Genomic DNA, 27,380 nt, shown 5'->3' with positions numbered 1-27,380 from the left:
GCAGACAAAACCACCGATAACCAACCTAATGAGGGTTTCTGTTCAGGATCTAAGCTTGGCTATAAAGGTTTTATCTTAGAGGCTTTTGCTTCTCCCTTTATCATTTGTGATTTATATTTTATTTTTTTTGAGGAGCTCTAGCTATTTCCTCAGCCCATACTAAGGTTGCATCTGCACCCCTTGTCCCAGGCTGGGCAGTTATTTCAGTAATCTTTTGGCTCCTCCGTTTGTCTTTACTTCTTGGCTTCTGCAGTTAGCCTGGTATACTGGGCTTGGTTAAACTAACCTCTTGTCATTTGACCTATTTCTTCAGGACTTCTTGACGGATTTGGTGATGTCTGAGGTAGATCGTTGTGGGGAACACGACGTCTTGATCTTCAGGGAGAACACACTTGCTACCAAAGCTATTGAGGAGTACCTGAAGCTGGTAGGGCAGAAGTACCTTCACGATGCACTAGGTAAGAAAGTACTGCTCACAGCTGCTCACATCGAAAGGGCTGATCCTGCTGAAGAGAATCAGTCAAGTCACTGGCTGGAACTTGTGCTGGGATGCGGGAGGTGATCCATCCAAGAACTGTTACTCTAGCAATGGAGTTGGAATGGATCTTCCACATCCAGCATTCCTGTTAGATGTTATCCCTTGTACCCATGCTGTATTACCCCACGAGTCTGGTGCTTTCTAGAGGCATGTGGTGAACCCTCTCCACGTGGGTTGGTGAAGTGGCAGAGTCGCAACGTGGATTTTTAGTTCCACAACTTAACTAAAGCCTTGTGCACCTAGGTACGTTAAGGAATGTGGGATGGGAAGAAACTGCCTCAGCACTAAGCCCAGATGTCTGCTATCCAGATAGCAAAACATACATCTGCTCTTGATGCCTTTCCTCTCTACAGAGGAGGGTGTAGCACCCAAGGAAAAGCTAACTTGATTTGATACAGCTGAGTCCCTCTGAACGTTTGTATCACCACATTATGTTTTTCTGGGTAACCTTCGTGTCTCTAGCTGTGATGAGGGGGGTATAACACTGCAATTGCTTAGTGAGCAACGGTTATTGTTCCATCTGTTCTATGAACAGGCTTAAAAAAGGAATTTTGTCACCTCATTTAACAGTGGAAACGGAGTCCAGTACTTTGTATTGCGGCGTCAGGAATGAACATGGAATCGAGTGCAATGAAATTAGGTAGAGATTTCAGAACAGTTAAGAATATGAAACATTTCACTAATCTCCTTTTATGTTAAAGAAGCTCCTGCAATCACTTCAGTACAAAGTGAACCACCTAGGGGGTTAGCTATAGCTAACAGAATGTTAGCTATGGTGTTAACATTCATTAGGTTTGAGGTGCCCACCCTAGCGTTTGGGTTCAGTGGGTACGTAACAGGAAAACTCATTTTGAGATGCTTCAGCTGCAGCTGTTGGTAATGCTGACACATTCCAGAGCAAATATTGGACTTGCTCAGCCCTTAACTTTGCCACAGAGCAATTAATTGATAAATGTTTGTGTTAACTCTCTAAACTGCTACGTGGTCCCAACAAAAGTCCTTAGACAAACATGGCAGGAGGGGATGAGGCCTCAGGGCTGCTGAGTAGCACAGAGCAGGAGACCAAGACACAGACTATCTAGGGAGCCTCCTGACTTTGTCCAGAGTGCTCTTCGGTCACCACATCCTGAAGACTGCCTGGCCATCCTGCGATGTCCTACTCCATTCCCCCCAGCGGGGTCTTACTGTCCACTTACTGTGATGGGTTCTGATGACTGTACTACTTACTGTCCTCTCCCCACCAGAGGATTCTGCTCTAGCAATAAGCCCCTGTCCTGGAATTACTGTACATGCAACTAATATTGCAATAAAGAGCATTAAAACATGTTTGCCCCTCTATGGTTAGCTTTTACCAAGTCCACATAGTCTTTGTTATCCAAGATTGCACAGTGAGCCACCCATCCTCCTGTTGCTTCTTGGATGAAGCAAGCCTTGGAAACTGATACAAGGGAAACAAGATCAGGCCAAAGCCAAGTGCCATACCACATCCTTTCACAAAAAAAAAAAAAAAAAAACCACCAGCTTGCTTTCCCAGCAGTCTCACTTGTTCTCAGCAATCTCAGATGCTGGCAAGTCATCAAGGCGTTAGTTGGCTAAATTAGTCAGTGCTCCAAGGGTCAGTATAGTCGGGTCTGTGATTATATGCATTTTGGCAATGTTTTAAGTATAATGAGCCTGTTCTGGTAGTCTTATTCTCATGGGTGGAACCACTGAGCACAAGTCACAGACCTAGGCTCTTGCTGGTAGGGATAAGTAAGCAGCATATTGCTTTGGGGATAAGTAAGTAGCACGTTGCTTTGTGCTGTGCTTTTCAGCAGACTGAATGATCAGCTTTGAGACCAGTATATTACATTTGACTGCAAGCCCTTTAAAGTGCAGTAATTATGTTAAAATATTTTAAAATTAATGACTTATAATGTATCACTTAGAATATTGGTGCTGAGTGATAAGACTGTAAGAAATCAAAAATTCCCCTAAGGTCACCTAGCCTGTCTGTAGCCCAGGGCAAGGTTGTTCATGACAATATACTCGTCTGATTCTTTGTCAAGTTTTAAATTGTCTTTAGTCATTTTGCTCAGATGCCATGTCCTTTGAAAGGATTAACAACATTACGCTTAGTGTTAGCTGTTTAATACATCTGTAAGAGCATTTTGGTGTCCGATTAAGGCAGGGCCTTGTGGACCACAGAGAGCATGTTTCAAATGTGTTTAAGGAAGAAAATACAGCCAGCAAACAACAGACAAAACAGAATTGGCTCACACCGAAACGATGCCAAAAGTTTAGCAAATAAGTGATCTAGATGCCCTCAGCAGAAATTTTTTGGATCCCAACAAAAATGCTTAAGAAAAAGTGCCACTTGCTTTGCTTGCAAGAACACTGCTGACTTAAGATGGCAGTGGCTGGGGGGGACCACTAAGGGTTTTTATGAAAACAAAATTAAAAAAAAAAAAAACCCTTTGCACAAAAAAGCCTTTTGGCATTAGCTCAGAGCCAGCTATATCTTCTGAGGAGATGAACTTAAAAGACATTGAATCATGAACGAATAAAGGGTTTTTGCCTAATGAACAACTGCGGTTTAAAAAGCTCTTGGTGTGCTAGCAGAGATAGGAGAACTAGTAAGTAGCTTATTCCAGTTCATCAGACAAAGGAAACTTCATCTGGTTTTGTATGTGTCCAGTTTCTGTTGTGATGCTGTAAGAGGAGGATGACAGAAATGCAAAGGATTCTGAATGACAGAGGCAACAAAAATGTTGTAAGATGCTGATAAAAGAGGTTGAGCATACTAGTAGTATTTATCTAGTACTCAGGTATTCTTATTCAAAAGCAAGGTGAATAAAATAATTTAAAAAAAAAAGTAAATTTAAAAATAAGCAAAATAAATACCATTGTCAAGTGTATTTCCTGCAGAAATTATGAAGACAAATATCACAGCTTCATTTTTAAGGCTGTGAATAATTTTACGTTTGATAATGCGGTTTGAGTACAAAGTCAAATCCTGTTCTTTAGGCTATAAATGAAGTGTTCGCAGGGGTTATAAGCAAAGCCATCTTGTTATTGTACCTCTGTCTGGGGGCAGCGAGGGCACGGAGGCTGAAGCATTAGAGCACTAGTCGTCTGATCTGGCACCACTGTTCTGAAAGAGCTGGGAAGAGTCATGTCCCCAACATCTGGTGTCTGGAGACTGTACTGCAGACACAGAGAGGAGAGGAGGCAGTTGCCAAGGGAAGGCATAAACAGGATTTAAAGGTGTGTCAAGGAGGCTTTTCATGTAATTACCCTGGTTTGTCATCCTCTTCCCTTTGTCCAGGGGAGTTTATCAAGGCTTTGTATGAGTCAGATGAAAACTGTGAAGTGGATCCCAGCAAATGCTCATCCAGTGAATTAACAGATCATCAGAGCAACCTGAAAATGTGTTGTGAGCTGGCCTTCTGCAAGATTATCAATTCTTACTGGTGAGGCATCTCCCCTCCCCTTCTCCCCCATTAGGTCATTTGCTTATAAGGTGCCCACTCGTCTACAGATGAGAAAACAGCAGTTGTACAGGGAAGTAGCGTAGACCCATCTATCTTCCCAGACTGCCTTCATTTCTTTCCCTCACTACCTTAGGAGTAGCAATACAGGGGAGACAATATTGCAGGTGGAACTTGTGCCCAAAACAGGGTGTTGCAGTCCAATGCACCAGACCCAACAGGAGCTTCTGCTGAAGTACTCTGCCAAGGAAACAAATAGTGAAGTGTGACAAGAAAGGAGGGAATCAAGTGAGAAGATAACAGCTTAGTTTGAGCTTGGAATAAAAAGCCGAAAGTTTTGATATTTATAGAAAACGTTCAGACCCTTTAGATCTGTAAAACTGAAGAGGAAAACAAAGGGAGGAATCATTGGCTGAAAGATTTCTATTAATCTCTGCTTCTGAGTATCATTGAAAGAAGGGTCTTCCTGCTTCAGGGTGAAGCAAATGTGAAGCATTGAGGGAGCTTAACAAGCAGGATAATAATTGTAGTTATAGAGATGAGTTCAGTTTGTTTTTAATATCCTAACACCCTGTTTGCTCCTGAGTAGCAATGGATAGGTAGTACTTAGCTTGTAAATCTGTGTGTCTGAGAAAGGCTTCACTTAACATATATAAAAAGGGATGCTTTAAAGAGTACTTAAGTATCACCAGATTAAATGGGGATCCAAGAATAGATGCCTAATGACATTTCCTAGCCTAGAGGGAAAAAAAAAAAAGCCGATTATGATTTCTCACAGATAATTATTTCAGGTGATTGATCATCAGTTCAACTTGTTACATCTCATTGCCCATGCAATTTTATTTCCTGGTTTATTTTTTTGCAGCGTGTTCCCTCGTGAGCTGAAGGAGGTGTTTGCATCTTGGAAGCAGCAGTGCCTGAGCAGGGGCAAGCAGGACATCAGTGAACGGCTGATCAGTGCCTCCCTCTTCCTCCGCTTCCTGTGCCCCGCTATCATGTCCCCCAGCCTCTTTAGCCTCATGCAGGAGTATCCTGATGACCGGACATCTCGCACGCTCACGCTCATTGCTAAAGTCATTCAGAATCTCGCCAATTTTGCTAAGTAGGTGGTGACAACAAAACTGAAATCTGTGCCGCTAGGGCTGCAGGTCACTGTAGGTTACTACGGAGCAAGGAGAGCCCTGCTTGTAGTCATGTCTGCAGCAAATAGAAGACAGCTTTAGAAAGGAAGAAACTTCTTGCTTAGATGTGAACCTTGTTCCCATTGGGACACCTCAGTGTTGGGAGAGAGAGAGATTCTCCTTTTCACATGCAGATTTGGGTTATGTTGAATTCAGTAGAGGGACTCCATATGAAACCAAGAAGAGTGGTGTGCACTAGCATGTCAGTGTTTATGCTATTTCAAAAGAAAGAAAAAAAAAAAAAAAGACTGTTCCCACCAAGGAACTTGACTTTCCCACTTTCCTCCTCCAAAATTCCTAGCTGAATTATACGAAGGGCACGTTTCTTGCAGACAGGGGAGAAAGGATGACTGGGGGGGAGGGTGAGGAGGCAAGATGTGTTGAGCCCCTGGTTCATAATACAATCAACGAGTTACTAGTATTTAAACAAGTCTAAAAGCAGTGAATCTCTTAAATGGTTCTTCTTTTTTCCTCCCCTCTTCAGAAAGGGAGGTCTAAAGTTGAGCATTTCATAGTTGTCTGCAAGCACTTATACTCTGTATTTTGTCTGGAGGTTATTGACTGGGTTTCCCCAACTCCCCTTTCTTGCAGGTTTGGGAATAAGGAAGAGTACATGGCCTTCATGAATGACTTTTTGGAACATGAGTGGGGGGGAATGAAGCGTTTCCTCCTGGAGATCTCTAATCCAGATACCATCTCAAACATGCCTGGATTTGAGGGCTACATCGACTTGGGCAGAGAGCTCTCAGTTTTGCATTCCCTCTTATGGGAGGTTGTGTCCCAACTTGATAAGGTAAAGCAGGCTGGAGGCCTGGGCGGTTGTATCGTAGCAACTGTAAACACTAGGAAACATCAAGGGAGCTGCTGAAGCCTGCTTTGGGGATAACTTATTCAACAGCTTTTGAGAGGAATGTTTGATAATGGTATTTCACAAGTGCTCTTTCTGTGATTCCAGTTCAAGGCTTAAAGCAGAGCATGTGAAGTGGTTGGGCTTCAGCAGTAGTGCAAACACTTTGCAGAGCCTTAAGTGAGGTTGGGTGTTAAATGGTGGAAAGGGCAACACTTAAAAGTAGGCCTGGGATTCCCTGTGCAGCCGGTTTTCTCATAAGTGATCTGGAAAAAAGGGAGGGTGTTTGGATGGAAAATTGAAATCTTACAGGGCTCTTTTTGATGCTAATAGAGGTACTTTGCTGCACACCAGCCCCTACCTTACTCCTCTGGTGGAGTAATGTATTGGCCAGGCAGAACTGTTCTCATTAAACACCTGATCCAAAGCCAGCTGAGATGTTCTCATTTCTGCAGTCTTTGGATTAGGTTTTAATATATAAGAGGGTGCCTTGTAAAAACCTGGTTCCACTCTCAATTTTATCCTGTAACAAAAGCAAGATGCTTTCTGCACCGCTGGGGTCAGATACGTTTTCCGGACTCCATTCTGTTGATCATAATAGACGCTCATCGCAAACAGTAAGCATTATTTCCATTTAGCTATAGAAAGAGAAGTGATGCTAGTTTCTTCCTTAGCTGTGTGGTTTTGCAGGATCCAAAATCATTAAAACCTTGATAGCAAAGGTACTTGATAAGACCCAGAAAAGCTGAGCCGTGCATCATCATTTTTTTTGCAAGTACTTGGAACTATTCCATATTATAATTTTTAGAGGTGCATTATTTTGTCCATATTCCATTTATATTATTCTCTTTCTTTTAAAACTAAAGAGGTGAGGCAACTTGCAATGCATTCTTCATATTTTTATTGCACTGAGGTTTGCCAAAGTAGTGATTTGTTTGGTTTCTGTTTTCTCACTGTACATTATTTAAAGCAGAAAACAAAAAACTGAGCTTGCTGCATCAGAGTAAATAGAAATGTCCTTGACTCAAAAAGACAACATATGTTAATATTAGATAATTGTTGTTTGATAACAATTTATGGTCTTGTTTGTCCATTTCCCCCACACATGCACACTGCATACATTCAAAATGTCGCAGGCAGTAAAGTCTGCTATAGAGACAGTTCAGCAGCCTCAGGAAAACAAGCAAAGTGAGCACTCAGGACCAGTTCCTCCACTCCTATAAATCGGGGTAAGCCCATCAGTGTAGGGAACACTGCCGTCTCCTTCCAGCTGCTCAAGCGTCAGGTCAAGAGAAACCCAGCTCCAATCTTTAGAACTGCAAATGGATTTTTGCACTTAGCCCTTGCATTTAGGGAGCTGCTTTCTGAGTGCAAAAGTCGTAAATGTCTTGTGCAGTGAGGAAGGGGAGGAGCCACACCTGGCTAAGCCATCAAAGCAGATCTGCTTTGCCCTTTCTGTAGGTTAGATGCTTGGATCTATCCTAACCAGCCCTTGGGGGCTAGTGTAGTAGCTTGCTAAAAGAAGAATTAAGGGCTAAAGTTACATTGCAATACCGCTTTACTGCAGGTAATGACTGGGAAATGATGAGAGAACCTTAGAGATTTCAATAGGTGCAGAAGAAGTGCTGTAAGACAGTGAATGTAAAGAGTCCTCTCTCTGGGGTCGAACTGACTGAGTATCTGCCTACAGCAAAAATAAGGGTATCTTTGAAAAGACAGTGGTCTTTGTAGCGAGGTTTTACCTTATGATACACCTCCAGCACTTTCACCCTCTTCCTTTAGACCGAAGAGGTTGTGGGTGTCCTGTAGATGATATAACCAGCAGTGACCCAAAGGGGGAGAAAAATAAAGAGTGTGTATGAGCAGCCTTGCTCGCTGGAGTGTCAGCTGCCCTTCTCCTGGGCCTAGGCAACACAGAGCAAATATGTAATTGAACAAAAAGCTGTGTTTAATCCCAGGCTGATGTGATAATGTTGGGATGAGGATCACTGATGTTCTCGTGAAGTTTTTTTTAGGTAGGAAAGAACGCCTTAATTTTTGATAACAAGTTGCTACAGAAGATGGCATCAACACAGGATGCCAAAATACAAAGGCTTATGAAATGAAATCTTCCCCTTTTCCCATCTCCCTCAACCCCTGCAATTCTCTCATGATCCCCGTGAATGCCGCATCCCCTTGTCTGTTGGCATGCATTTCCTTTACCACATGACACCTTTTGCCTGGAAAGTTCCCCCCACTAGCTGAATCTGTAGTCTTTGAATGCCCTTTCACGAGTAGATACCGTAGTTTTCACTTTGACCTTACCCAGCCTGGACTTAGTTTGCTTTGCATGATAGTTTTGCATTGGAATGGCCATAGTTCTGTTTTGTTGAGCATGATTTTTATTTTTGGGGGTCAATCCTAATTTCTTTTCTATTTCCTTTTCTTTCCTCAATGTCTGCTGCACCCCGTTTCGTCTCCTCCATCCATCTCGTCGCCGTGGTTACGCTGCTCCGTAACACTGCATACGGTCCTGGCACACCCGCACACAACCACCCACCCTCCTTCCTTCCACCTCCACCCCTCCGCCTCTGTGCATCGTTATCAAAAAACTGGCGGATGTCGCGGTGCTTGTTGTCCAATTAGGGTGAAAATTCCTTCCTACAGGCGACCGTGGCAAAACTGGGACCCCTTCCTCGTATTCTTGCCGACATCACCAAATCAATGACCAACCCTACGCCAATACAGCAGCAGCTGAGGCGTTTCACTGAGCACAGCTCTAGTCCAAACGTCAGTGGCAGTCTCTCCTCAGGGCTTCAGAAGATATTTGAGGACCCCACTGATGGGTATGTAACAGCCAGAGCCCACGGGGAGGTGCAGGGAGAAGGGACCTGTTAAGGACCAGCCTTTAAGAGTTGAGAACTTCATCGCCTGAGTTGTCTGCCCAGCCCAGCTGCAGGAGCAGGGAATTTGGGCCTCTGTGCCCTGGGAATACTCGCTGCCAGTACGAGGTGCACAAGGTGGAACTTGAGATCTGAAGCTCTTTACTTACCCAGGGCTCAAACACCTTGCTGAAAGTCAGTAACTTCAGCTGCTAAAAAGCAGTCTAGCTGTTAATTTGAAGCAAAAAGCTGGCACGTGGCAGAACTGCCAAAGAGCTTGGATATTGTGGTCTCTGTGCAGTTTCTGCGCTGATACGTACGAGGGCCAGTTTTGACACGTGGAAGTGTCTGTCCTCTAGACCCACAGGAGCCTTCAGGCAACTCCTGCTGAATTTTGAAACGTAGGTGAAGGGTTACATGGAAACTGAACTGCTCTGAAGTCTTGATGGAAATAGAAGTGTCTGAAGGGGAAGGATTTGGTGGGGATGGTTTGCATTTCACCTGTGAAAAATAAAGATGAAGCACTGCTTGAATCAAACTTAATTTTCAAAGATAAGCAGTAATTAAGGAAGAGTGTGTTCTGACTTGAACACAGAGAGCTCATGAAAGGAAATCCAGTTCCTTGAAGCTTTCGGAGCAGGGGAGGGAGGGTTAAATGAGGTAAAGAGGCTTCTCTGGGACAGGTCTCTCAGGGTCTTGGCTGCTTAAAAATTAACTGGATTTCTTTCCTCTCCACAGTGACTTGCATAAGCTGAAGTCTCCAACCCAGGAAAATGTGGATGGATATTTCAGGGGCAAGACCTTACTGCTGGTTCAGCAGGCATCCACCCAGAGCATGACTTACTCAGATAAAGATGAAAGGGAAAGCATCTTGCCCAACGGACGTAGCATTTCCCTCATGGACCTGCAGGATCCTCACACGGCTCACAGTGACCACGCTTCTATCATGCACGACGTGCCTTTGCGTTTGGCCGGCAGCCAGCTCTCTATCACCCAGGTGGCAAACATCAAACAGCTGTGGGAAGCTCAGAGCACACCCCAGAGCGCGCCCCAGGTGCGAAGGCCTCTGCACCCAGCTTTGAACCAACAGGGCAGCCTCCAGCCGCTGTCCTTCCAGAACCCCGTTTACCACCTCAACAACCCTCCTCCGCCGATGCCCAAGGCCTCTGTGGACTCCAGCCTGGAGAACCTGAGCACTGCCAGCTCCCGGAGCCGAAGCAACAGCGAAGACTTCAAACTCAGCGGGCCCAGTAACAGCAGCATGGAGGACTTCACCAAGCGCAGCACGCAGAGCGAGGACTTCTCCAGGCGGCACACGGTCACGGACAAACACGTCCCCATCGCCTTGCCCCGCCAGAACAGCAGCAGCCAAGCACAGATCCGCAAAATGGACCAAGGGCTGGGCGCCCGGGCCAAGGCACCGCAGTCCTTGCCGCACAGCGCGTCCTTGCGGAGCACGGGCAGCATGTCGGGGGTGTCGGGGGCCATGGTGACTGAGCCCATCCAGAACGGGAGCCGGTCCCGGCAGCAGTCCTCCTCCTCCAGGGAGAGCCCTGTCCCCAAGGTGAGGGCGATTCAGAGGCAGCAAACGCAGCAGGTAAGGAAAGCCTTTTCCCAGGCATTTTCTGCTTTGATGTTTAGCTGGTTACTGCGCTGACCATCAAGGTTTTTTGATCTAAATTGAGCTGAATCAGTACTAGCCGATGGTGGCACTTAAACAAGTGGCCAGTAATAAGGGTGAATGAGTAGTCATGCTTGTTACCATTACAAGCCTGGCAAGCCTAGCGTGCCTATTATTTCTGGTCCCTTTTGTACTGAAGTTAAAAAAATAAAAAACTTTTATATTTACTAAGGTAGCAGCACACCTTAGAAGAAACAAAACTTGAAAATTTTCCCGAATAAAAAAGTAGAAGCAGCTTTGTTCCAAAGGGTAGTTAAGATTGTCACGGGAGAATGCATTGCCCTGTGGTGCTAATTTAAAAGCATAGCTACCTAAAAACACAGAATAAACAAAGATGAAATATCATGGACTAAACTGCTGCCAAAATAATAAATAAGTAGAGTTGTCTTAAGTATGGAGAGACCTATATTTCACCATGATGCAACAACCTATTCTGGCCCCAAATAAATACTGTTTTTTCATTAATCATCCCAAACTATGAGTAATGCAAACACTTTCTGGAAGGGAGTGTTTGTATGTACCAGTTCCTAATACACCTTATCAGCTGCTCATAGACAACTGTAAATCAAGATTTCGCTATCAAAAAACCAACATTCCTTAACCTTTGAAAAAAAATCTCGTTGTGATTTGCTGTGTATGAAAAGCATTTGCTATGTTCACTATTAAAGAGGAAAATAAGTATTTAAATGCTTGATGCTGCAGCGAAGGTAGAAAATGTCTTGACTGCAGGTGAGAGGGAAGGTGGTTGTTTTCAGACATCTCCTGTTCGTGTGTACAGCTGGGCAGGGTGAGGCTCTCAAAGGCAACACCTGTGCTGTTCCTTGGGGTTAAGTGTTTTCTTCTGTGGTCACTGCAGGGGTAAACACGGGACTGTTTGATTTACCTTAACAGCTTCAGAAGGACGTTTTTTAAGCTGCGGCTTTCCACAAGACCAAGGAAGGATGCTGCTCTGCACAGAGGCATGAGTGAGGGCTTCAGCAGCAAAAAGTTGCAGCCCCTGAGGCTGCACCGTGCTGCCCGTGCAGCTCCATCTGCAAGAAGCAGGAGGTTGTGATCCTCCTCGCTGGAGTAGCCCTGCTGGCAAAGGTGCTGCCGGAGATGTGGTTACGCAGGGGAAGGATTTGGCTTATAAGGCAAAGCTGGCAGAAGGACTTAATTGCCAGCATAAGGTCCTGCTCTGCTGAAGGCTTTCCAGGTATCCTTGTAGCTTTCTTGGCAAACCCTCCTGAATGTTACAGTCTAAACGAGAAGGTGCCTAGGAACCCAGGAGCAATCAGGGCTTCAAAACTACTTTGATACCTGGCGTTCATTACAGCACAAGGAGATCAGAAGCACTGAATCACAAAGCAAAGGCTGTTATGCCAAGTTAATAATACCAAAAATGTAATTGCATGTTATTTGAAGTGCGTGTGTTTGCGTCCTCCTTTTGAGCATGTGTTTTGCATTTGGGCATGGAAGGGTTGATAGGTAAAGCATATTGGATTACAGCTAAACCTAGTGCAGAGATGGTAGGAGTTTTGGATGCAGGTAACAAGGCAGCCTCCTTTGCTGCTCTCAGGGCCCCTGCGTGCATCTGGATTGGCTGATCTGCTGTGGTTTATGGTACGGCCCTGTGTCTTAGCCGAAAGCGCCGGGGAGCTGGGGCCTTTCCTCAGGGCTTGTTAGAGGGAAGGGCCTGGACAGATACGTGGAGAGGCTTTGCCTCGGGGGTGTCAGGATGAGGAAGGAGCAGGAAAGAACATACAGCTGTCGTCCCCAGCCTTCACGCATACACCTTGCATGGGTGGCTTCTGCCCTCCGTATTTACAAGAAACTCTCCGTCCCCTGCTTGACGCCTCCCTCTCGGTCTGTTCGTCCTTCCACTGCTGACTACGCAGCTGCCCAAGTAAATCAGGTACCTGCGGAGACTGGCTCAAAGGCACTCTCCTCCCCCTCTCTTGTATGCAGCGTGCGTCTCCTTATTTTTCCACTCTCCTTCCCATGCTAATTGTTTTCACTGGATTCATTAGAGTGCTTGCTCCCACTGTAGAGAAATCAATTTGTTCTTTCCTTCCCCACACCCTTGAGAATGTCTTGAGTTGTGCCAAATTGAGTGGCCAAAAATTTTTTTTTTAAGCAAATTCCATTGCGTCCTTTTAATTGCAAATCGTGTTGTGGAATTCTGCTCTTATTTAAAAAAAAAAGAAAGCGAGGAGAGAGAAGTTGGGCATGTTCTTTCTAGGCATGCTTTGTGGGCGTTATAATTATTAGACTCTGTTCTCCACAAGTCCCATTTGTTTCTGAATGTAGAGTGAGGCCCTTTGTTCGCTGGGAGAGGTCAGCTTTTGCCTTCCATTTCCATTTAGTAGGTAGGTGGGAACAGAAATGTCAGTGTGTTCCTCTGGAAGGGAGGCAAAGAGGGGAATTAATACATGTTCCTAGCAGGCGTTTCTTTTTTCTTCTCTATTAGAGTAAATCATAAACCTTTGGCATCTTAAGTACTTGCCATCCTCTTGGTCTTCGTGAGCTTTCTGAGCGTGGCTGCTGAAAGCACTCGGTGCTGCAGCTCAAAGGTGGTTTGGGGAGGTTCGCTGGTGCCCAGCGGTCTGTTGCAGGGCAATTCCCAGCGCCGAAGTCCTTGCCTCGGAGGAGAGCCTGTCGGTGGCAGAGCCCTGCACTGTTTGGGGTGTCCCTTCCCACAGCTGCCGAGAGAAGTCTCACCAAAGAAGCCTGGCCAAGCTGTCACGCTGCAGCTGAAGGGGCTGTTAGCATTGCTGCCGTGGAGCCTTCCCTCCCAGGCTAAAGCCTCTGCCTAAAACCATGCGTTTTTCCCCAATTCCTCCTCCTTTCCTTTGCGTTCATATCTCTCCTCGCTAAGGCTCTTCCCAGAGCTGGAGGCCTCAGGGCAGGGGAGCCGCTGCAGCTGCTGCAGGATGTGCAAAAGCACCCCAAATGGAGGATGACAGCATCCCTCACCGACTCCTCTTCAGAAGCAGTTACTCCCTGATGAAGAGCCCCTCCCTGAGGCTTTGACTTTCAAAATCACTGCCACGGAGCACCTTTCACTTGCCTGCAGTGCTGACACAAAGCAGTCTGCTGAAGAGCTGCCTGAGCGCAAAACAAAGCCATGGATGAGGAAAACATTGATCTTTTGCGTTTCTTGAAAACTTTTAGACAGCATTGCTCTTTCAGGAGTTGTTATGCTAATTTCTGTGCTTATAAACTTGTCTTTGTCCATGAGAACTGCTTGGAATTTGTACCAAGCCATGTTTTCCCCAGCCGGGTGGAGAGTTTCGGGTTTCTCTTCTTGGCTTCCTTTTCAGATTCCCTTAAGGAGGATAGCGTCTCATTGTGTTTTACAGTTCTCCTGGTAAGCACTGCTGCCCCTGATTTCCTTTCACAGCCTTGACTGGGTGCATATGCTACAATAAACCATGGCAATGTGATAGGCATTATGGTGATAACATTACACCTCTTGGCACTTTTTAAGTACTGCTGTGTTGTCTCCTATCCAAGCCATGCAGCCTCCTGCTCCATGGCAAATTCCTGTCTGCAGCCTGGCTGAGAAAGCTGCTCTCGAGCTCCCCAGCTCTCCAGCACAACTGATCTGTCTCACCTGAACCGGCTGCACGCAAAGCTTCGTTGCTCTGTTCTCTGAGGGAGAAACCTCAGGTTGAGGAAGCCTTACTGAAAGTCTGGCAAAGGGGGAAGGTGGATGTGAATGGGATTTGGAAACAGCGTTCTTTTTCCAGATAGATGTTCACTTAGACAAGGAGGAAAAAAAGAAATCTCGAGTGCAGTGATTTTAGAGGGACTCACGTAAGTGCTGTGTGCCTAAAGTCAAGGGAGGATGAAGCCTCTCTGCAAGAAAGGTTTGGGGGGGCTCTGGAGACCAACAGTTCCATGGGCATTTTTCTCCTCCAAATGAATTATTTCAGAGCTGATTTGTGTGTAATTTCTTTGAAAAATGCTTATAAATGTCTCTGTTCCAGGTTCAGTCACCTGTGGACTCTGCCACAATGTCACCAGTGGAGAGGACAGCTGCGTGGGTTCTCAACAACGGGCAGTATGAAGAAGTCGAGGAGGATGCAGAGCAGAATCCAGATGAAGTCAAGCACGCTGAGAAGGTAGATTTTATTCTGTATACAGCAGACTCGAGGGCTGCTGGCGAGTCCTGTCCATCCCATGGCTGGGTTCAGAACGGCCTCCAGGTGCTGCTGTGCCAGAGTCGTGCTTTCAAACACAGGTTGCATTGGCACAGCTTTCTGCTGTACATGCCGTCACGTGTAGCTGGAGCACAGCATGCCATACTGTAGATTGACACACTTACAGGCTGTAGCATGTCAGGTGGATGCAAACTGACATAGCTGAGGGCTTAGAGACGACAGGCTGATATTTGGCATTTACTTGCATCATGAGTCACACTGCCTAAGTGTATGAGATCCTCCTCAAGTCATTATTTTTTACGATGACATTATAGCTATATTATACTGCTGTTTTTTTAATGCTTGCGTTTTTTTTAGTCATGATGAAACTCCATTAAAAAAAAAATCACAGTTGTTAAACCCAACTGAGTGTAGTTTAGGATATGCTAAGTGATTGCGCATGGCTCTATAAGTGCAATTCAGTCTTCATCAGTAGTTGCGTTCAGATTTTATCTTGGGCTTCACCTGAGGCATATGCCAGTCATCGAGATGGTGCAGTGTTTCTGGACTACACAGAAATGTCCCTGATCATCTGAGAGATGACTTTTAAAAACATATTTATTTTCAGGATTTTGGAAAATTAGAATTTTTCCAAATACAGTCACATGTATGTGCTGCTACGGTGATGAGATTTAGTAAGAGGTTTGGTATTTTGAGAGGGAAGGGAAAGAGAGGAGGAGAACCTGTGGTGGACAAGAAACGGGAACATAGGATTTAGGAAAGGTGAATGAACCCAAAATGAAGTGGAAGGTGTTGCGTTCCACTATTGCAAAAACGATTGTCTGTGGAGACAGTAAGTGGGAGAACAAATCCTCAGCCAGCTAAACGTGCAGTGAATGATGTCCCAGCTGAAGGTGGTGGTTTCACGGCATGGTCCTGAAGAATGAGACATTTGGGTGCTGTAGTGGTGCTGTAGTGGCCCCTTTTCCATGTTTGGTCACCCCAGGACGTTTCTACTGTTAGCAGCTTTTGTCTGGGAGCTCCTTGAGTCTGCAATAACTGCGGATGTTGCCAGCCAGGACTGGGGAGCCACGTCAGAGCCATCAGAGTGCTTAGACTGTGCTACAGAATGACATCTCACAGTGTGGGAACAGCCTAATGCTCAGTGAGAGCTCTACATAGTCCTTTGTCACAGCTACTTGATTGTCATTTCCTTTACTTCTGTTAATGTATTTTAATGAAAGAAGTGTTGCCTCTAAACATCAGAAAATTATAATGACGTGATCTGTTCCTTCTTTCCTTCTTCCTTCCCACCTGCAGTATGAACAAGAGATAGCAAAGCTGAAGGAGCGCCTGAAGGTGTCGAGTCGCCGGCTGGAGGAGTATGAGCGGCGACTTCTAGTGCAAGAGCAGCAAATGCAGAAGCTGCTGATGGAGTACAAGTCCAGGCTGGAAGACAGTGAGGAGAGACTGCGCAGGCAACAGGAGGAGAAGGACAGCCAGATGAAAAGTATTATCAGCAGGTAAGGCCTCTGAAAGTTTGGCACTGTTTAGGACAAGAAGCATGTGCTGTCTTTGACGCTGAAGAAGGTAAGGTAGTTGTGTGAGCATCTCGACGTCTCTGGAATGACATCATCCTTCCTTGGAAAAAGAAAAAACTGAGATACAGGTGTGGAAACTGACCTCAGATTGCCAACAGAATGGAGGAAAAGAATTAGGAATTTTTGACTCTGGTCTTCGTTGTACTTACAACTGGTCTCTTTGCTTTGTTTGGAATGTGTTCTTCAGGCAGTATGCTCCAGAGCAGTTGCATTTTTGGCAATGTCCATTTTGAGAATAATAAGGCTAGCCAATTGGGAGTGTCAGATGGAGAAATAAGCCTTTCAGAGTGCAGCAGAATTCTTCTGCAGAGCCAGGACAAGCAGAGAAGCCAAATCCAGCAAGCCAGAGAACCTTCAGCACTCTGGAGTAGTACTGACCTGTCCTAATTTGTACCTCTTTTTGTGCACCAGACTCATGGCAGTTGAAGAGGAGCTGAAGAAGGATCACGCAGAGATGCAAGCTGTCATCGATGCAAAGCAGAAAATTATTGATGCACAGGTAAGGAGCCTTAGGATCTCCAAGAACCAAGTGTTCTGTGCATAGAACCCATTATGTTCTCCTATCCTCCTGCCCCAGCATTGTTATCTAGCTCCCAAGCCAGTATTGGCCCGTGGTGTTGCACATGTGACTTACTGCCTTCTAGGAGAGAATTGGGTTTTTAGTTAATAAAGACTGTGCTGTCTAACGCCAGGCTTTGAGAAGGCCTGGCAGCAGATCACGGGACTGACTGCTTCTCCAAAACTTCTTCTACTTCATGAGATCCCAGGGGGGCAAGTCAATAGTGATGCTTTGTGTAGACATTGTTCCAAGTGTGGGCCTGGGAACTCTGGAAAAGCTGTGCTTCATACCAGCATAGTTTAATTGCCATGTGCATGCATCTCAGCTATGCGAGCTAAAAGCACGGCTTTGAACGTTCCAGTCAAGAAAAGAGAATGCTTGCAGTGGAGCATTGCCCAGTGTAACCTCGTATGTGGCATTTCACCCCATCTGACTGTCCACGTCAGTCTTGGAGAAATGCCCCCTTTGCCACAAACCCGCGGTGCTTGTCTCAGTCAACACAAGTTAGCTTGGGGAATTGGGACCCAGTGGGCAATGCATGTGGGTGTATTGTGTGGGATCATTTCAGCTTTTCTTCTGTGTCTGTGCTGATCCCGGAGAGCAAAGCTTGTACAGCAGAACCAGAGACTGGTTTGGTGTCTGCCTGCCACATTACATTTGGGATATTTGCAGTTGGAGGACATCTTTCCTGCTTCTGGGCTTTTCAATAGGTCCAACTGTAAATTTTAGTAAGAGATAATCTTTTAGATTACCAGTTTCAGGAATGACCCCAGTTGTTTCAGAAAGTTCTTTCCCTTTATGTACAGTGGGGGAAATAAAAGCCTCAGCTGAATATTGTTAAAGATGCTACCGGTGTCTTTTGAACATAGGAGTAAGTGAGCACAGAAGGGCATTCCCTGGCCATTTTTTCCTGCTGAATGGACAGCAGTAATAGAAACATTTGAGCTTGCATGGAACTGCAGGGGAAATACAATGTGGAAAAAAAAAAAAAAGATGTATTTTTAAAGGCCTGGAGATGTTAGAAGCATATTTTTTAGCAGATTTCTTTTTGATAATCTGAAAAGTTCTACATTTTGTCTGCTGCCCCTGCTCATTTTCCCACAGTCCTTTCTTCAGAAATGATGAGGGATGGATTTTTAGATCCATACTATCTAATCTGAATAAGTCACTTGCGTACAATAGCACTGCACTTCTGTTATCTGACCTCATAGAATACAAAGAAAATCCTACTGGAATTACACCACGTATATTTCCTAGCTATTGTGCAAGATGTTGTACACAAAGACGCTGGTGTAATTGCCCTTCCTAAGATGCACTCCACATGAAATCCTTTCTGTGAGGACTTGCACTCAAAATGTAAAGGGGAGAGTGCAGTGCAGGGGAGTGAACAGGAATGTAGCTGGTCACTTCATTTTTTAATCACAGCAGGGGAACAGTACAGCACACTCCAGTCTGATCAGGCAGTATCACAGGTGGAAGCTGGAGTAGAAATCGAACGTGTTAGGCCACTTTTTGGAGAACCCACAGCCAGGACACCTCGTTGTTAGAACTGATGGATGGCAGCTCATCCAAACAGCCACCTCTTTTTTGCAGGAGGCGATGCCTTTTTCATTCACCTCAAGAAGGTGAAAGGGACGCTGAGCAAACACATGAAAATTTATTTTGGAGGGGAGGATTTGAGAGATTGTGATTTGAATAAGAAACTTGCCCTTCCCTTTGTTCTGTCTCTGTGCCAGCGGGCTCTCAGCCTTGGTCACAGACCAGCAAGCCGGAGGGTGGCCCAGCCAGGTCTGTCAGCGTCACCAGCTGGCGGAAGGGACAGCTGCTGACTTCTGAAGGCTTCAAACCCTCTGGGTTGGAGGGGTGTGCCCCTTGATCCCACTCGATGAAATCTTGCTTAATTTATCACTTGCAGTGAAAATCGTTGCAAAGACTATAGCGAAACTGTAGCATTAATGATTCCTCTTATAATCTGATGCTTTTTTTCTTCTGAAGTGCTGTTAGTTTCTTGAGCAAGTGAGGTCGTCAGCAAACCTTGACTGCTTCACTCTCAACCAGCTCACGGGGAGGGCTGAAAGGTAGTTATTTGCCCTTTCATGGGTACCTGCACAGAAGAGGAAACCAGTGAGATTCAGAACAGACACCAGAGGAGCCCTAGTGTTTTCTGAGTTATGTAGCAATCCCTCTAAGTCACACTTGAAAGATTTTTTTCTTAGTCTGTGATTCATTTAGCAAGGGAATATAGCAGTGGCTGGATAAGAAAAGGTCTTTTCCACATGAGATTTATGGAGTGGAGTTGGAACCTGGCTTATCACACCTGTTTGAGAGGAGTGGCTGCTAGGAAACAGCAGTAACCCGGGCTGGTTCTGCTTAGTTACCTCACCACGAGATGCTTTTCAGCATTTGCTCTTTAGCCTTGTGTCCAGGTGCAGCATCCAACGTTACACCAATGCACAGCCTCGTCCTCAGGGTATGTGCCGTTGGCACTGGCTCTGGGCAGTGCCCGGTGTGCGCAGCAGTGCCGGAGGCTGCCTCCAAGCTGCCTCTGAGCGTCCCCGGCCAAGCAGGGGAGGTCTGGCAGAGCTCTCTCCTTGGAGCTGCAAAGAGTATTAGCCCAGCTGCTATTGCAAGTGACATCTCCGCTGTGTTAAATTACAGGTCATAAATGGGGATGAGATAATTCAAACAGGCAAGTAAACCCAATCAGTTCTCTAGCTGAGCAGCACCCAGTCCTGGCCCAGAGCACTGCCCTCCTACCCATTCCAGCTCCTGCCACTCCCTGTGCCCAGTTCCCGTGTGGTAGACGTGTTGGGCAGATGGTATTTTCCTCTGAGTGAGAAGATGCCTCTAATTGCTGAGCTTATGCTTTTTAAGATGGACTTTCCAGGTGTAGATTCCCAGCTGTTGTGCAGGCTGGTATAGCGAGCACTCATCGGTGCCCAAACGTAACCAGCCTTTCATTTTTAACTTGCTGTAAAGACAGATTATTTAGAAAAAAATAATAATTTTAAAATACATATTCCAGGTAAAATTTAGCCCGAGGAGGAGGAGCTTTAACTTGCTGAAGAATGCATTTCTGCTAAGGCAGGTTTTTTTTTTGTTTTGTTTTTTTTTGTGGGATTTATTTCACATTTCACTTATCCCCCCCCATTTATTTGAGGGGAAAGGCGAAGGCCTTCAGCTCCTTCCTTGTTGATTCTCCTTGCTCATGTTGACTGGATCAGGGAAGGTGCTAGGGCAGGCCGTAGCCTGCCTCGCTGTTTGTTGACTTCTGCCTCCTCCTCCGTTTGCTCTGCTACACAGAGCTTGGTCTCTCCAGGGCTGCAGCACAAGCAGTACTTAAATTCTGCTTTGTTTTTGCACCCTCACATTTACCCCTGTGGGGAAGCCCACTGAGAAAAGCCAGCATTACTTGATTACAGCTGTACCACACAGCTGATGTGCTGGGATCAAAACCTCAAGGGGCTGGTGCAGCACTTCTGTCTCCTCAGCAGTTTGCCTGAACTGTCCCTTAATGTTTGTGCCTTCTGTACATCGTTTTTCTTCCCTTTTGTTTCTCAGTGGGCTGGACTGGGAAGAAGAGTTCCTGCATGCAGCTTTTTCCAGTCGAGTAATTAGGCGTTTTTCCTTCACAAAGAAAAAAAAGCCAATCAGCTGGCAGCACGAAGGGTGTATTTACCTGCTGCCATCTCTGTTGCCAGTGTGTGCATTTTTTTTTAAAGGGAAGACAAAAATTGCCATTTCTAATTGTGCCACCAACTCTTCAGCTTGACCCTCCAGCACTGAGTCCCAATGCAGATGGTCTATCTGTTAGTAGGCTGGGTTGTGTTGGTGGGTTTTCAATTTTATTTATTTTTAAATAAATTCAGTGTATATCCTTTAGCTTTCTGACTACTTTTGCTAGAAGTGGAGGCTGGAAGTATCAAAATGTGGGAACCCAGGATTTGGCAGAGCCCGGGAGCCCCTCTGAGCTGGAATGGGTCTAGGAGCAGTGTGTTCAGTGTTTGTTCTTTGTGTTCTGTCGATGGCATCTCCCCTCCACCCACACTGCCCTCTTTCTCCTTCACCTCAAGTAACCCCTTAGTTTTAGCTTTTGGCTGCTTCTTCTCTATGTTGCTATTGCACCCTCACCCCTGCTGGTGACTGCAGGCTGCCATTATTTGCTTTTTTTATTATTATTTTTTAATTTCGGACGTACCATGAGTTTATTCTGAGCACATTTCCATCCAAAATAGAGAGACAATGGCCATTAGATACCACCTGCACTTTTCTCTGCCGGATGAAACCTCCACCACTTTTATTTTCTGCTGCCTGTTTCTGTTTTTCTAACGTATTAAAAAGAAATATTGGCTATTGTTGTTATTAATGCCAACACCCGTGCCCCCCTCTTCCCCCTTCCATGGCAAAATATCACATTCCCATCTGCCTCAGTCGGAGGCTGTCTGGATAAAGCCACTGTGACTGCACCAGTTCACCAATGTAACTTTGACTCACCCTCACCTTCCATCATGCAAAAAGGCCAGGAGGGCTGGATGGGCACGTGGAAAGCCTGCGGTGCACAGGGCCACGTTACCCCAAGAAAACAGAAAGAGGCAGACATCCCATTGTACCAGAGAATGTTAGCAAAGCTGCCTCTGCCTAGAAACCATCTGAAGATACTGTCACAGCCCCGGGGCCTGGAAAATCCCCATAAAGCAAGCTTGTGGGGCAAAGGTGTTTTATTTGTGAAGGAGCTCTGACTTTGTGGGGTGTTTGTTGCAGGAGAAGCGGATCGTGTCCCTGGACTCTGCCAACACGCGGCTGATGAGTGCCCTGACGCAAGTGAAGGAGCGCTACAGCATGCAAGTCCGCAATGGCATCTCCCCCACCAACCCCACCAAGCTTTCCATCACGGAGAATGGTGAATTCAAAAACAGCAGCTGCTAACTGGGCAGATGCTGCCGGCCATCTCCCCAGGAGAAGGGCAAGAGGGAGCAGACTCGAGAAACTCCCCAAATAGCCTCCTTCCCCTTACAGGTTTACATAATGCTGCTAATAAAAAGGAAAAGAGAAAGAACTCTGAACGGTGGGCTTTAATTCCCCACGCAAGGCCAGGAGAATCGGGCTCCCGAGAACAAGTCCTTCCATATCACTGTGTAAATAGCTGGAGCTCTTGGGTCATGTACAGAAAATGCCGATGTAATATACCAAAAGGAAGTGAATACTGTAGATTTTTTTAATTATTGCTATTTTTATTATTTTTTTTCTCTTGTTGAAAGCACTGCAGTCCTTGGAGGGGGAAGAGGGGAGTGTGAGTGCATGCGTGTTGTGGGTGAGAGAGAGCTGAGCAGTGGGTTACATTAGATAGCAGCTGTATATATCAGGCTGACCGATACAAGTACATGAGTGGAGTGAAATAGTAGTGAAATGAACTTTGTAAGAAAACTCATCTGCTGGTTTTATTCCCCTCTTCTCTAGCTGTTCTGTAACTGAATGCCAACTCAATAGCAAACATTTTAGCAAGGAAGTTGACTCTTGCCAGATCCTGTACCTACCTTGTGTAGGATTCCAGAAAAAAAAAAGTCAGTCTTTCCAAACAAGGTAAAAACTCGGAGCAGCGAGCTTGTTTCCTTGCATTTGCACACAGTCAGGCTCCCCATCAAAAAGACAGAGGGAATCTGCAGTTTTCAAGGTAGGATTCTGTCTTTTTTTTACCCCAGTTCTAATGCAGTTTATATTTTCTGTTTTGAGAATTTACAAACCTGTAAATACCTTTTTTTTATTATTTTTAATTTCTATCCAGTCCTCACTTTATGCACCATGCAGCGGCATCCTGAATTCATTCTCTGCACTCCATCAGGAACAATCAGGTTAATGCTCTGAGGAAAGAGCTAACCAAAGGGTGCCGATGCCCCTTTTTTTGTCGATGCAAAGTAGACTTCTGTATGCAAAATTTCAATTTTCCTAGCAGATTTCTTTATTTTAACTCTGTTTTGTTCAATTTCACTATTTCAGCCACTAGCTTAACCTGTCGAGTTCCAACGAAAGATGCTTTCTGCACATTTTTGTTAAAAGATCTTCCATTTCCACTGAAATTTGCTTTTATCTGGATACTTTTAAGGGTGATTTTTTTTTTTTAAGTTTTGTACACACCATCTTTTCTTAAGGAGTTTTGACTGAACTTTCACCTGTGATTACTTTCAGTTGCATTTCACGGAAGCATATTTACAGGCTGTATGTCAGTGCAATTACAAAGTGCCCTTTTCATGGAAGGTAGCGACATTGACAAATAGTAAAAGATTAACAATAAGTTGCGCAGTATTGCCAATTCTCATGATTTTATCAAATGCCCCCAATATTTAGTTCGAGGTTCTTTTAAAGTCCCAGATTCTAGAGGCAAGTAGTAGTGTGCCACTCTTGGCTTTCACTTGTTGGTATACATCTCTAGCCCCCGAACTCTGAAATGAAATAAAAATTTTGCAACAGCAATTCAAGTTTTAATTTGCAGGAATATACTAATAACAGTGAATGTGGTTAACTGTTCAGACAAGTTTTGGAAATCGGAAATGTTGACGTCAAAAATGGGACAAAACCTCCAAAGGATGCCTTGAGGTGGGATATGTTTAGCAAAAACAGTTCAGGCTTCAACTAGGAACAAGTTAATGAGATGAATATGGGGGTACCTGCCTGAAATTGTGCAGCCTGTGGTAGGGACAAGGTCAGAGCTGATATCTCATTATCCTTTCTGGCCTTCTTTTATGAATCTCTAAAATTGTACTACATTAAAAATGTAGCAATTTCTAATCCAATTCCATGACCGCTTGAAACGGACCCATGTTGCCTTGAACATGAACAATTGGCAATACTGAGGACCCAAGTTCAGTGTCAGTTGTCAAGTTGGTTTGTTGTTTGCAAATGAATTAATCTTGCCTCTGTGGGCAAATTTCAGTTTGTGACAGAGCACACTACGTTAACTGTTATACCTTGATTATTGTGAGTTAAGATGTTTTGGTTAAACATCGTCACACAAGTATGTTACATTACTAACTATGCATAAATACAGAGACCACATCTCCTGCACTGTAGGATGGATGAGGAAAATGTGTATGAATCTCTCTTAACAAGGCTGGTATTTGCATCTAGAGACTTGTCTGCAGTGAGTTGGGATTTATCTTTAGTGCTTGGTTCTTTCAGATCAAAGCCTCTCTCTGGCTGCTCGAACGTGACTTGGTGCTACAGGCCAAGCAGCATCCTGCTCTGCTTCTTGGCGTGTCGTAGCCAGGTCAGCACTGTCTTCGACGCCCCCGGGGTGGTGCACTGCATTTGCTCAGTAGTGGTTTCTTCTCGATACTTTCCAAATTGTCTTCCAGCTCTGGGTAACTGCTGACCTCTGTTTTCTTCCTCAAAGTGTGCCTTTCAGTTTCTCCTTTCCTTCCTCCTTCATGCTTCACAGCCGTAGGCACTCTTGGTGTGTAATAATCAGACTTGTGAGTAGCTCTCTCTTTTATAAGAAACCTTTGCGACCCCCCTTTTAGTTGAGCATTTTTGTGTGATTTGCATCTCCCCTTTGCTATGTTCTTAACTACACAGCTGCATCTTGGGCAATTTGTTCCCCGAAGTAGCCTTCGCAGATGGCCACGTGTATTGGTCATTAAGTACACAGGGCAAATAGTATGGGTGTTCTGCGGCTGAGACATGAGAGCAAGCAGTCCTAGGAACACATTGACTAGAACAAGGCAGGTGCAGGTATGTCATGCTGGCAGCATTAGTGTAACGTTAATTTGGGAAACACATTTCACCAGAGCTCCCCAGCTTCCTGGTAGTCTGTCAGAGACCACTGGCTGCACTGTGTGGCTCAACGCTGAAGCCTACAAGAAGTCCTCTTTGATTTCTGCAGAGAAATGCAACAGGGCAACATTTCACTGCAGATTTTTTTAGAGGGAAATTTAACCAAGGTTGATATGTTTTAGTGAGCTCTTCAGGGCTGTATCATTCTGAATGATGTACCTACTCCTATGTATTTCTTAAGCATTTAGACTGGGAAAAGTTGCTGTTCTGAAAGAGTCTGACCCATTGATATCATCCTCACAGCTAGTTGGTAGGCCAGTTGTTTCTCTTCTATTTCAATTTCTACCCTCAAGTGCAAAATATACTCCTCTGTCTCCTTGTGCAGAAGAGAAGCTGCCTGTTGACCCAAAAGGAGGTGAAGACTGCAGACTGAAAATGCTGCAAGACTAAAATTGATTAGTTGCAGTACAAAACATTATGCTCCTGAGTTCAGCAGGCAGCTGTCTCTCCTAGTTTGTCACCAAGCAGCCTTCTAGAGAAATTTTAAGCTGCTTCAAGCCGACAATATGTGAAAATGCCAGCTTCTATTCTGTCCAGTCTGATAAAATTCAAGTGGTGCTAAGCCACGTGGCAGCCAAAAGGTCTGTCTGTTTTCAAACAAGAACCCTAAGTGGGCCGGATCTCGTCTGTATTAAGACTAATGCCAGTGGGTTTCTGCAGCAATGAAAGAAAACAGCGGAAAAAATTGGATGATAAGCATTATAGACCTTAGGTTTTGGTTCATACATTCAGCAAAAGCATCTGGCTGCGCTAATGCTATTGCAAGCAACTGCTGCTATCATTTAGAAACAGCTGAAGTAGTGCAGGAAACAAATTAATAACCTGTCAGAGTAATACTCGTATATTCCTAAGTCCGAAACAGAAAAGTTGTCCCTTCCTGGCATCTCAGCTCTTGCTGGCCACGTTACTCAGTGCTGTTCCAGGATGACTCTCCCCAGACCTCAAAGCCACCCGGCCTTCCAGGTTCTCCATAAAAGCTCAGGGCTGGTGTGTCAGGGCAGGGAAGCAGCGGCGTTTTGTAGCACTGTGGCCTTTTGCCACGTCGTGTGTGGTGTCTGCGGAGTGTGCACAACAGAGGTGACCAGAGTGCTGCGGGATAGGTAACTGAGGAAGCCCAGCCTTGAATGGTGTCTTGTAAATGCCCCTCCTTGCAGCTCAAGGAATTCACATCTGTTTTTTAAGGGGAATAGGCACATTTCACATCCAGGAAGTACCAACTGTTACATCCCTGGTGTGTTGGAAATGCTACGTGTAAAAGCACAGATTCATACAGCTACACATTTTGCAACATTCCTCCCCAAGGGAATAACTCTAAGCAGGGGATCCAGAAGAGCATGGAAAGAAAGGGATGTGTATGTTTTCTAGTTAGAGAATTTGAGCTGTATCCAGTAATAAATTCTGTACCCATCTAATAAATCATCAAAGAAATGGATTTTAATTTATGTTCTTGCAATCGCTTTGGTTTGTCTTTTTTACATCATATATTAATTTCATGTTTTAATGCTTGCTTTAACCCACCAGCTTTTAACTTCATCTGAAAACTCAGTGATTGAAGTCAATCAATTTTACAGCAGCACCTGCGGAGTGTGCCAGCAATATATATCTGCTGAGGTCACCATGTATGTGTGAATCCTGTTTGTGTTCTGCGAAAATGTCTGTGTCATTTCTGGAGAACAATCCCTGTCCGAGTTGAACCGTTAAATGTAAATAATAATAAAATCTGTGATTAGCATGGTCAGCCAGGGGTATCCAGCCGAGTGTGACAGAGCAAAAAAGGTTAAATTTAGGCCAATGCTTTTAGGTATTTCCTTCCCCACAGTAAGTTAACTCCCATGAGAAAGAGCATATCATTACAGATCATGCCTGCCAGGAATCCTACCTGTAAAAATAGATTTTCTGTCTCAAGGGCCTTAATAAGAGTGTTACTACACAGAACTGTTTTGCAATGATAGCTCTAAATAATTTATTTTTTATTTCAACAAAGTACACCTTAAAAAGTAACAAACTTGTTTTTCAAGCCGTATTTTTATGCTAGTAGCACTGGACTGTTTGGTCTCTGAGATCCATTTCTGCATTTCATTGCCTGGGTTTGTTCTAAAGAAGATTTATTTTTGTTCTGTGAATAATTTTTGAAGGTTCTTGTAATATGTACAGATATAGATACATTTGAGGTCTTTTATTGATATTCCTACAAAGAATACAAATAAACTTTAACTTTAAACAGTTTGGACTCAGTAAACCTATGCTGATTTAAAATTCTCTTCTTTCTGCTCTCAGGTTGTTCTTGTGTTTTGTGTAACTTAAGAGGGAGGAGGGAAACGCGGTGTAACTTAATGTTTTGGGACAGACTGCATTTGACACCTGGAGTTCTCGGAGGGGGTCCGTGGCTGAATAATTCATTTCTCATGTTTCCGTGGATGTTCTGATGGGGTGGCCAGCCCTGAGCGCTGCCTCCCCGTGCCAGCAACCTCTCTCACTTTCTGAAGCTTGAAGTGCCGGGAGGTGTCTGGCGTTGTGGAGGGAGAGAGCGACAAGCTGTGGAGACATGGAGAATTGCTGGGTGCTGCTTTGGGGCAGGGGATTTTTTTTTGTAATAGTAAGTGGTGGAAAAAACCTACCTGGTATTAATTAATGTGTTTATGCCTCTCATATTTGGACCAGTGAATGTGACCAGTTTTCTTGCTCGGTCAA

General features: G+C 44.9%; 1 protein-coding gene across 10 annotated transcripts in view; it reads left to right on the top strand.

Annotated features, from left to right (window-relative positions):
- RASAL2 (RAS protein activator like 2) overlaps window positions 1–26,915 on the top strand; it is a 178,690-nt gene extending 151,775 nt beyond the window's left edge. For 4 of the 10 annotated variants that reach the window (XM_050712424.1, XM_035538104.2, XM_035538106.2 and 1 more), the window contains exons 9-19: window positions 314–458; window positions 3,846–3,990; window positions 4,874–5,110; window positions 5,781–5,982; window positions 8,662–8,861; window positions 9,636–10,494; window positions 14,550–14,684; window positions 16,023–16,225; window positions 16,715–16,802; window positions 19,521–19,551; window positions 21,624–26,915. In XM_050712424.1, the coding sequence (XP_050568381.1) occupies window positions 314–458; window positions 3,846–3,990; window positions 4,874–5,110; window positions 5,781–5,982; window positions 8,662–8,861; window positions 9,636–10,494; window positions 14,550–14,684; window positions 16,023–16,225; window positions 16,715–16,802; window positions 19,521–19,551; window positions 21,624–21,766 (2,388 nt within the window). In that variant the 3' untranslated portion in view covers window positions 21,767–26,915. The remainder of the gene's footprint in view (window positions 1–313; window positions 459–3,845; window positions 3,991–4,873; window positions 5,111–5,780; window positions 5,983–8,661; window positions 8,862–9,635; window positions 10,495–14,549; window positions 14,685–16,022; window positions 16,226–16,714; window positions 16,803–19,520; window positions 19,552–21,623) is intronic. The other 6 variants (XM_035538107.2, XM_035538102.1, XM_050712425.1 and 3 more) reach the window with 3 other exon arrangements.
- The last annotated feature ends 465 nt before the right edge of the window (window positions 26,916–27,380 follow it).

The sequence above is a fragment of the Cygnus atratus genome, chromosome 8, assembly GCF_013377495.2.
Source record: "Cygnus atratus isolate AKBS03 ecotype Queensland, Australia chromosome 8, CAtr_DNAZoo_HiC_assembly, whole genome shotgun sequence".
In the NCBI taxonomy this organism is placed as follows: domain Eukaryota; kingdom Metazoa; phylum Chordata; class Aves; order Anseriformes; family Anatidae; genus Cygnus; species Cygnus atratus.
The sequence above is the reverse complement of the archived record's forward strand: the minus strand, read 5'-3'. Positions and strand labels throughout refer to the sequence as shown.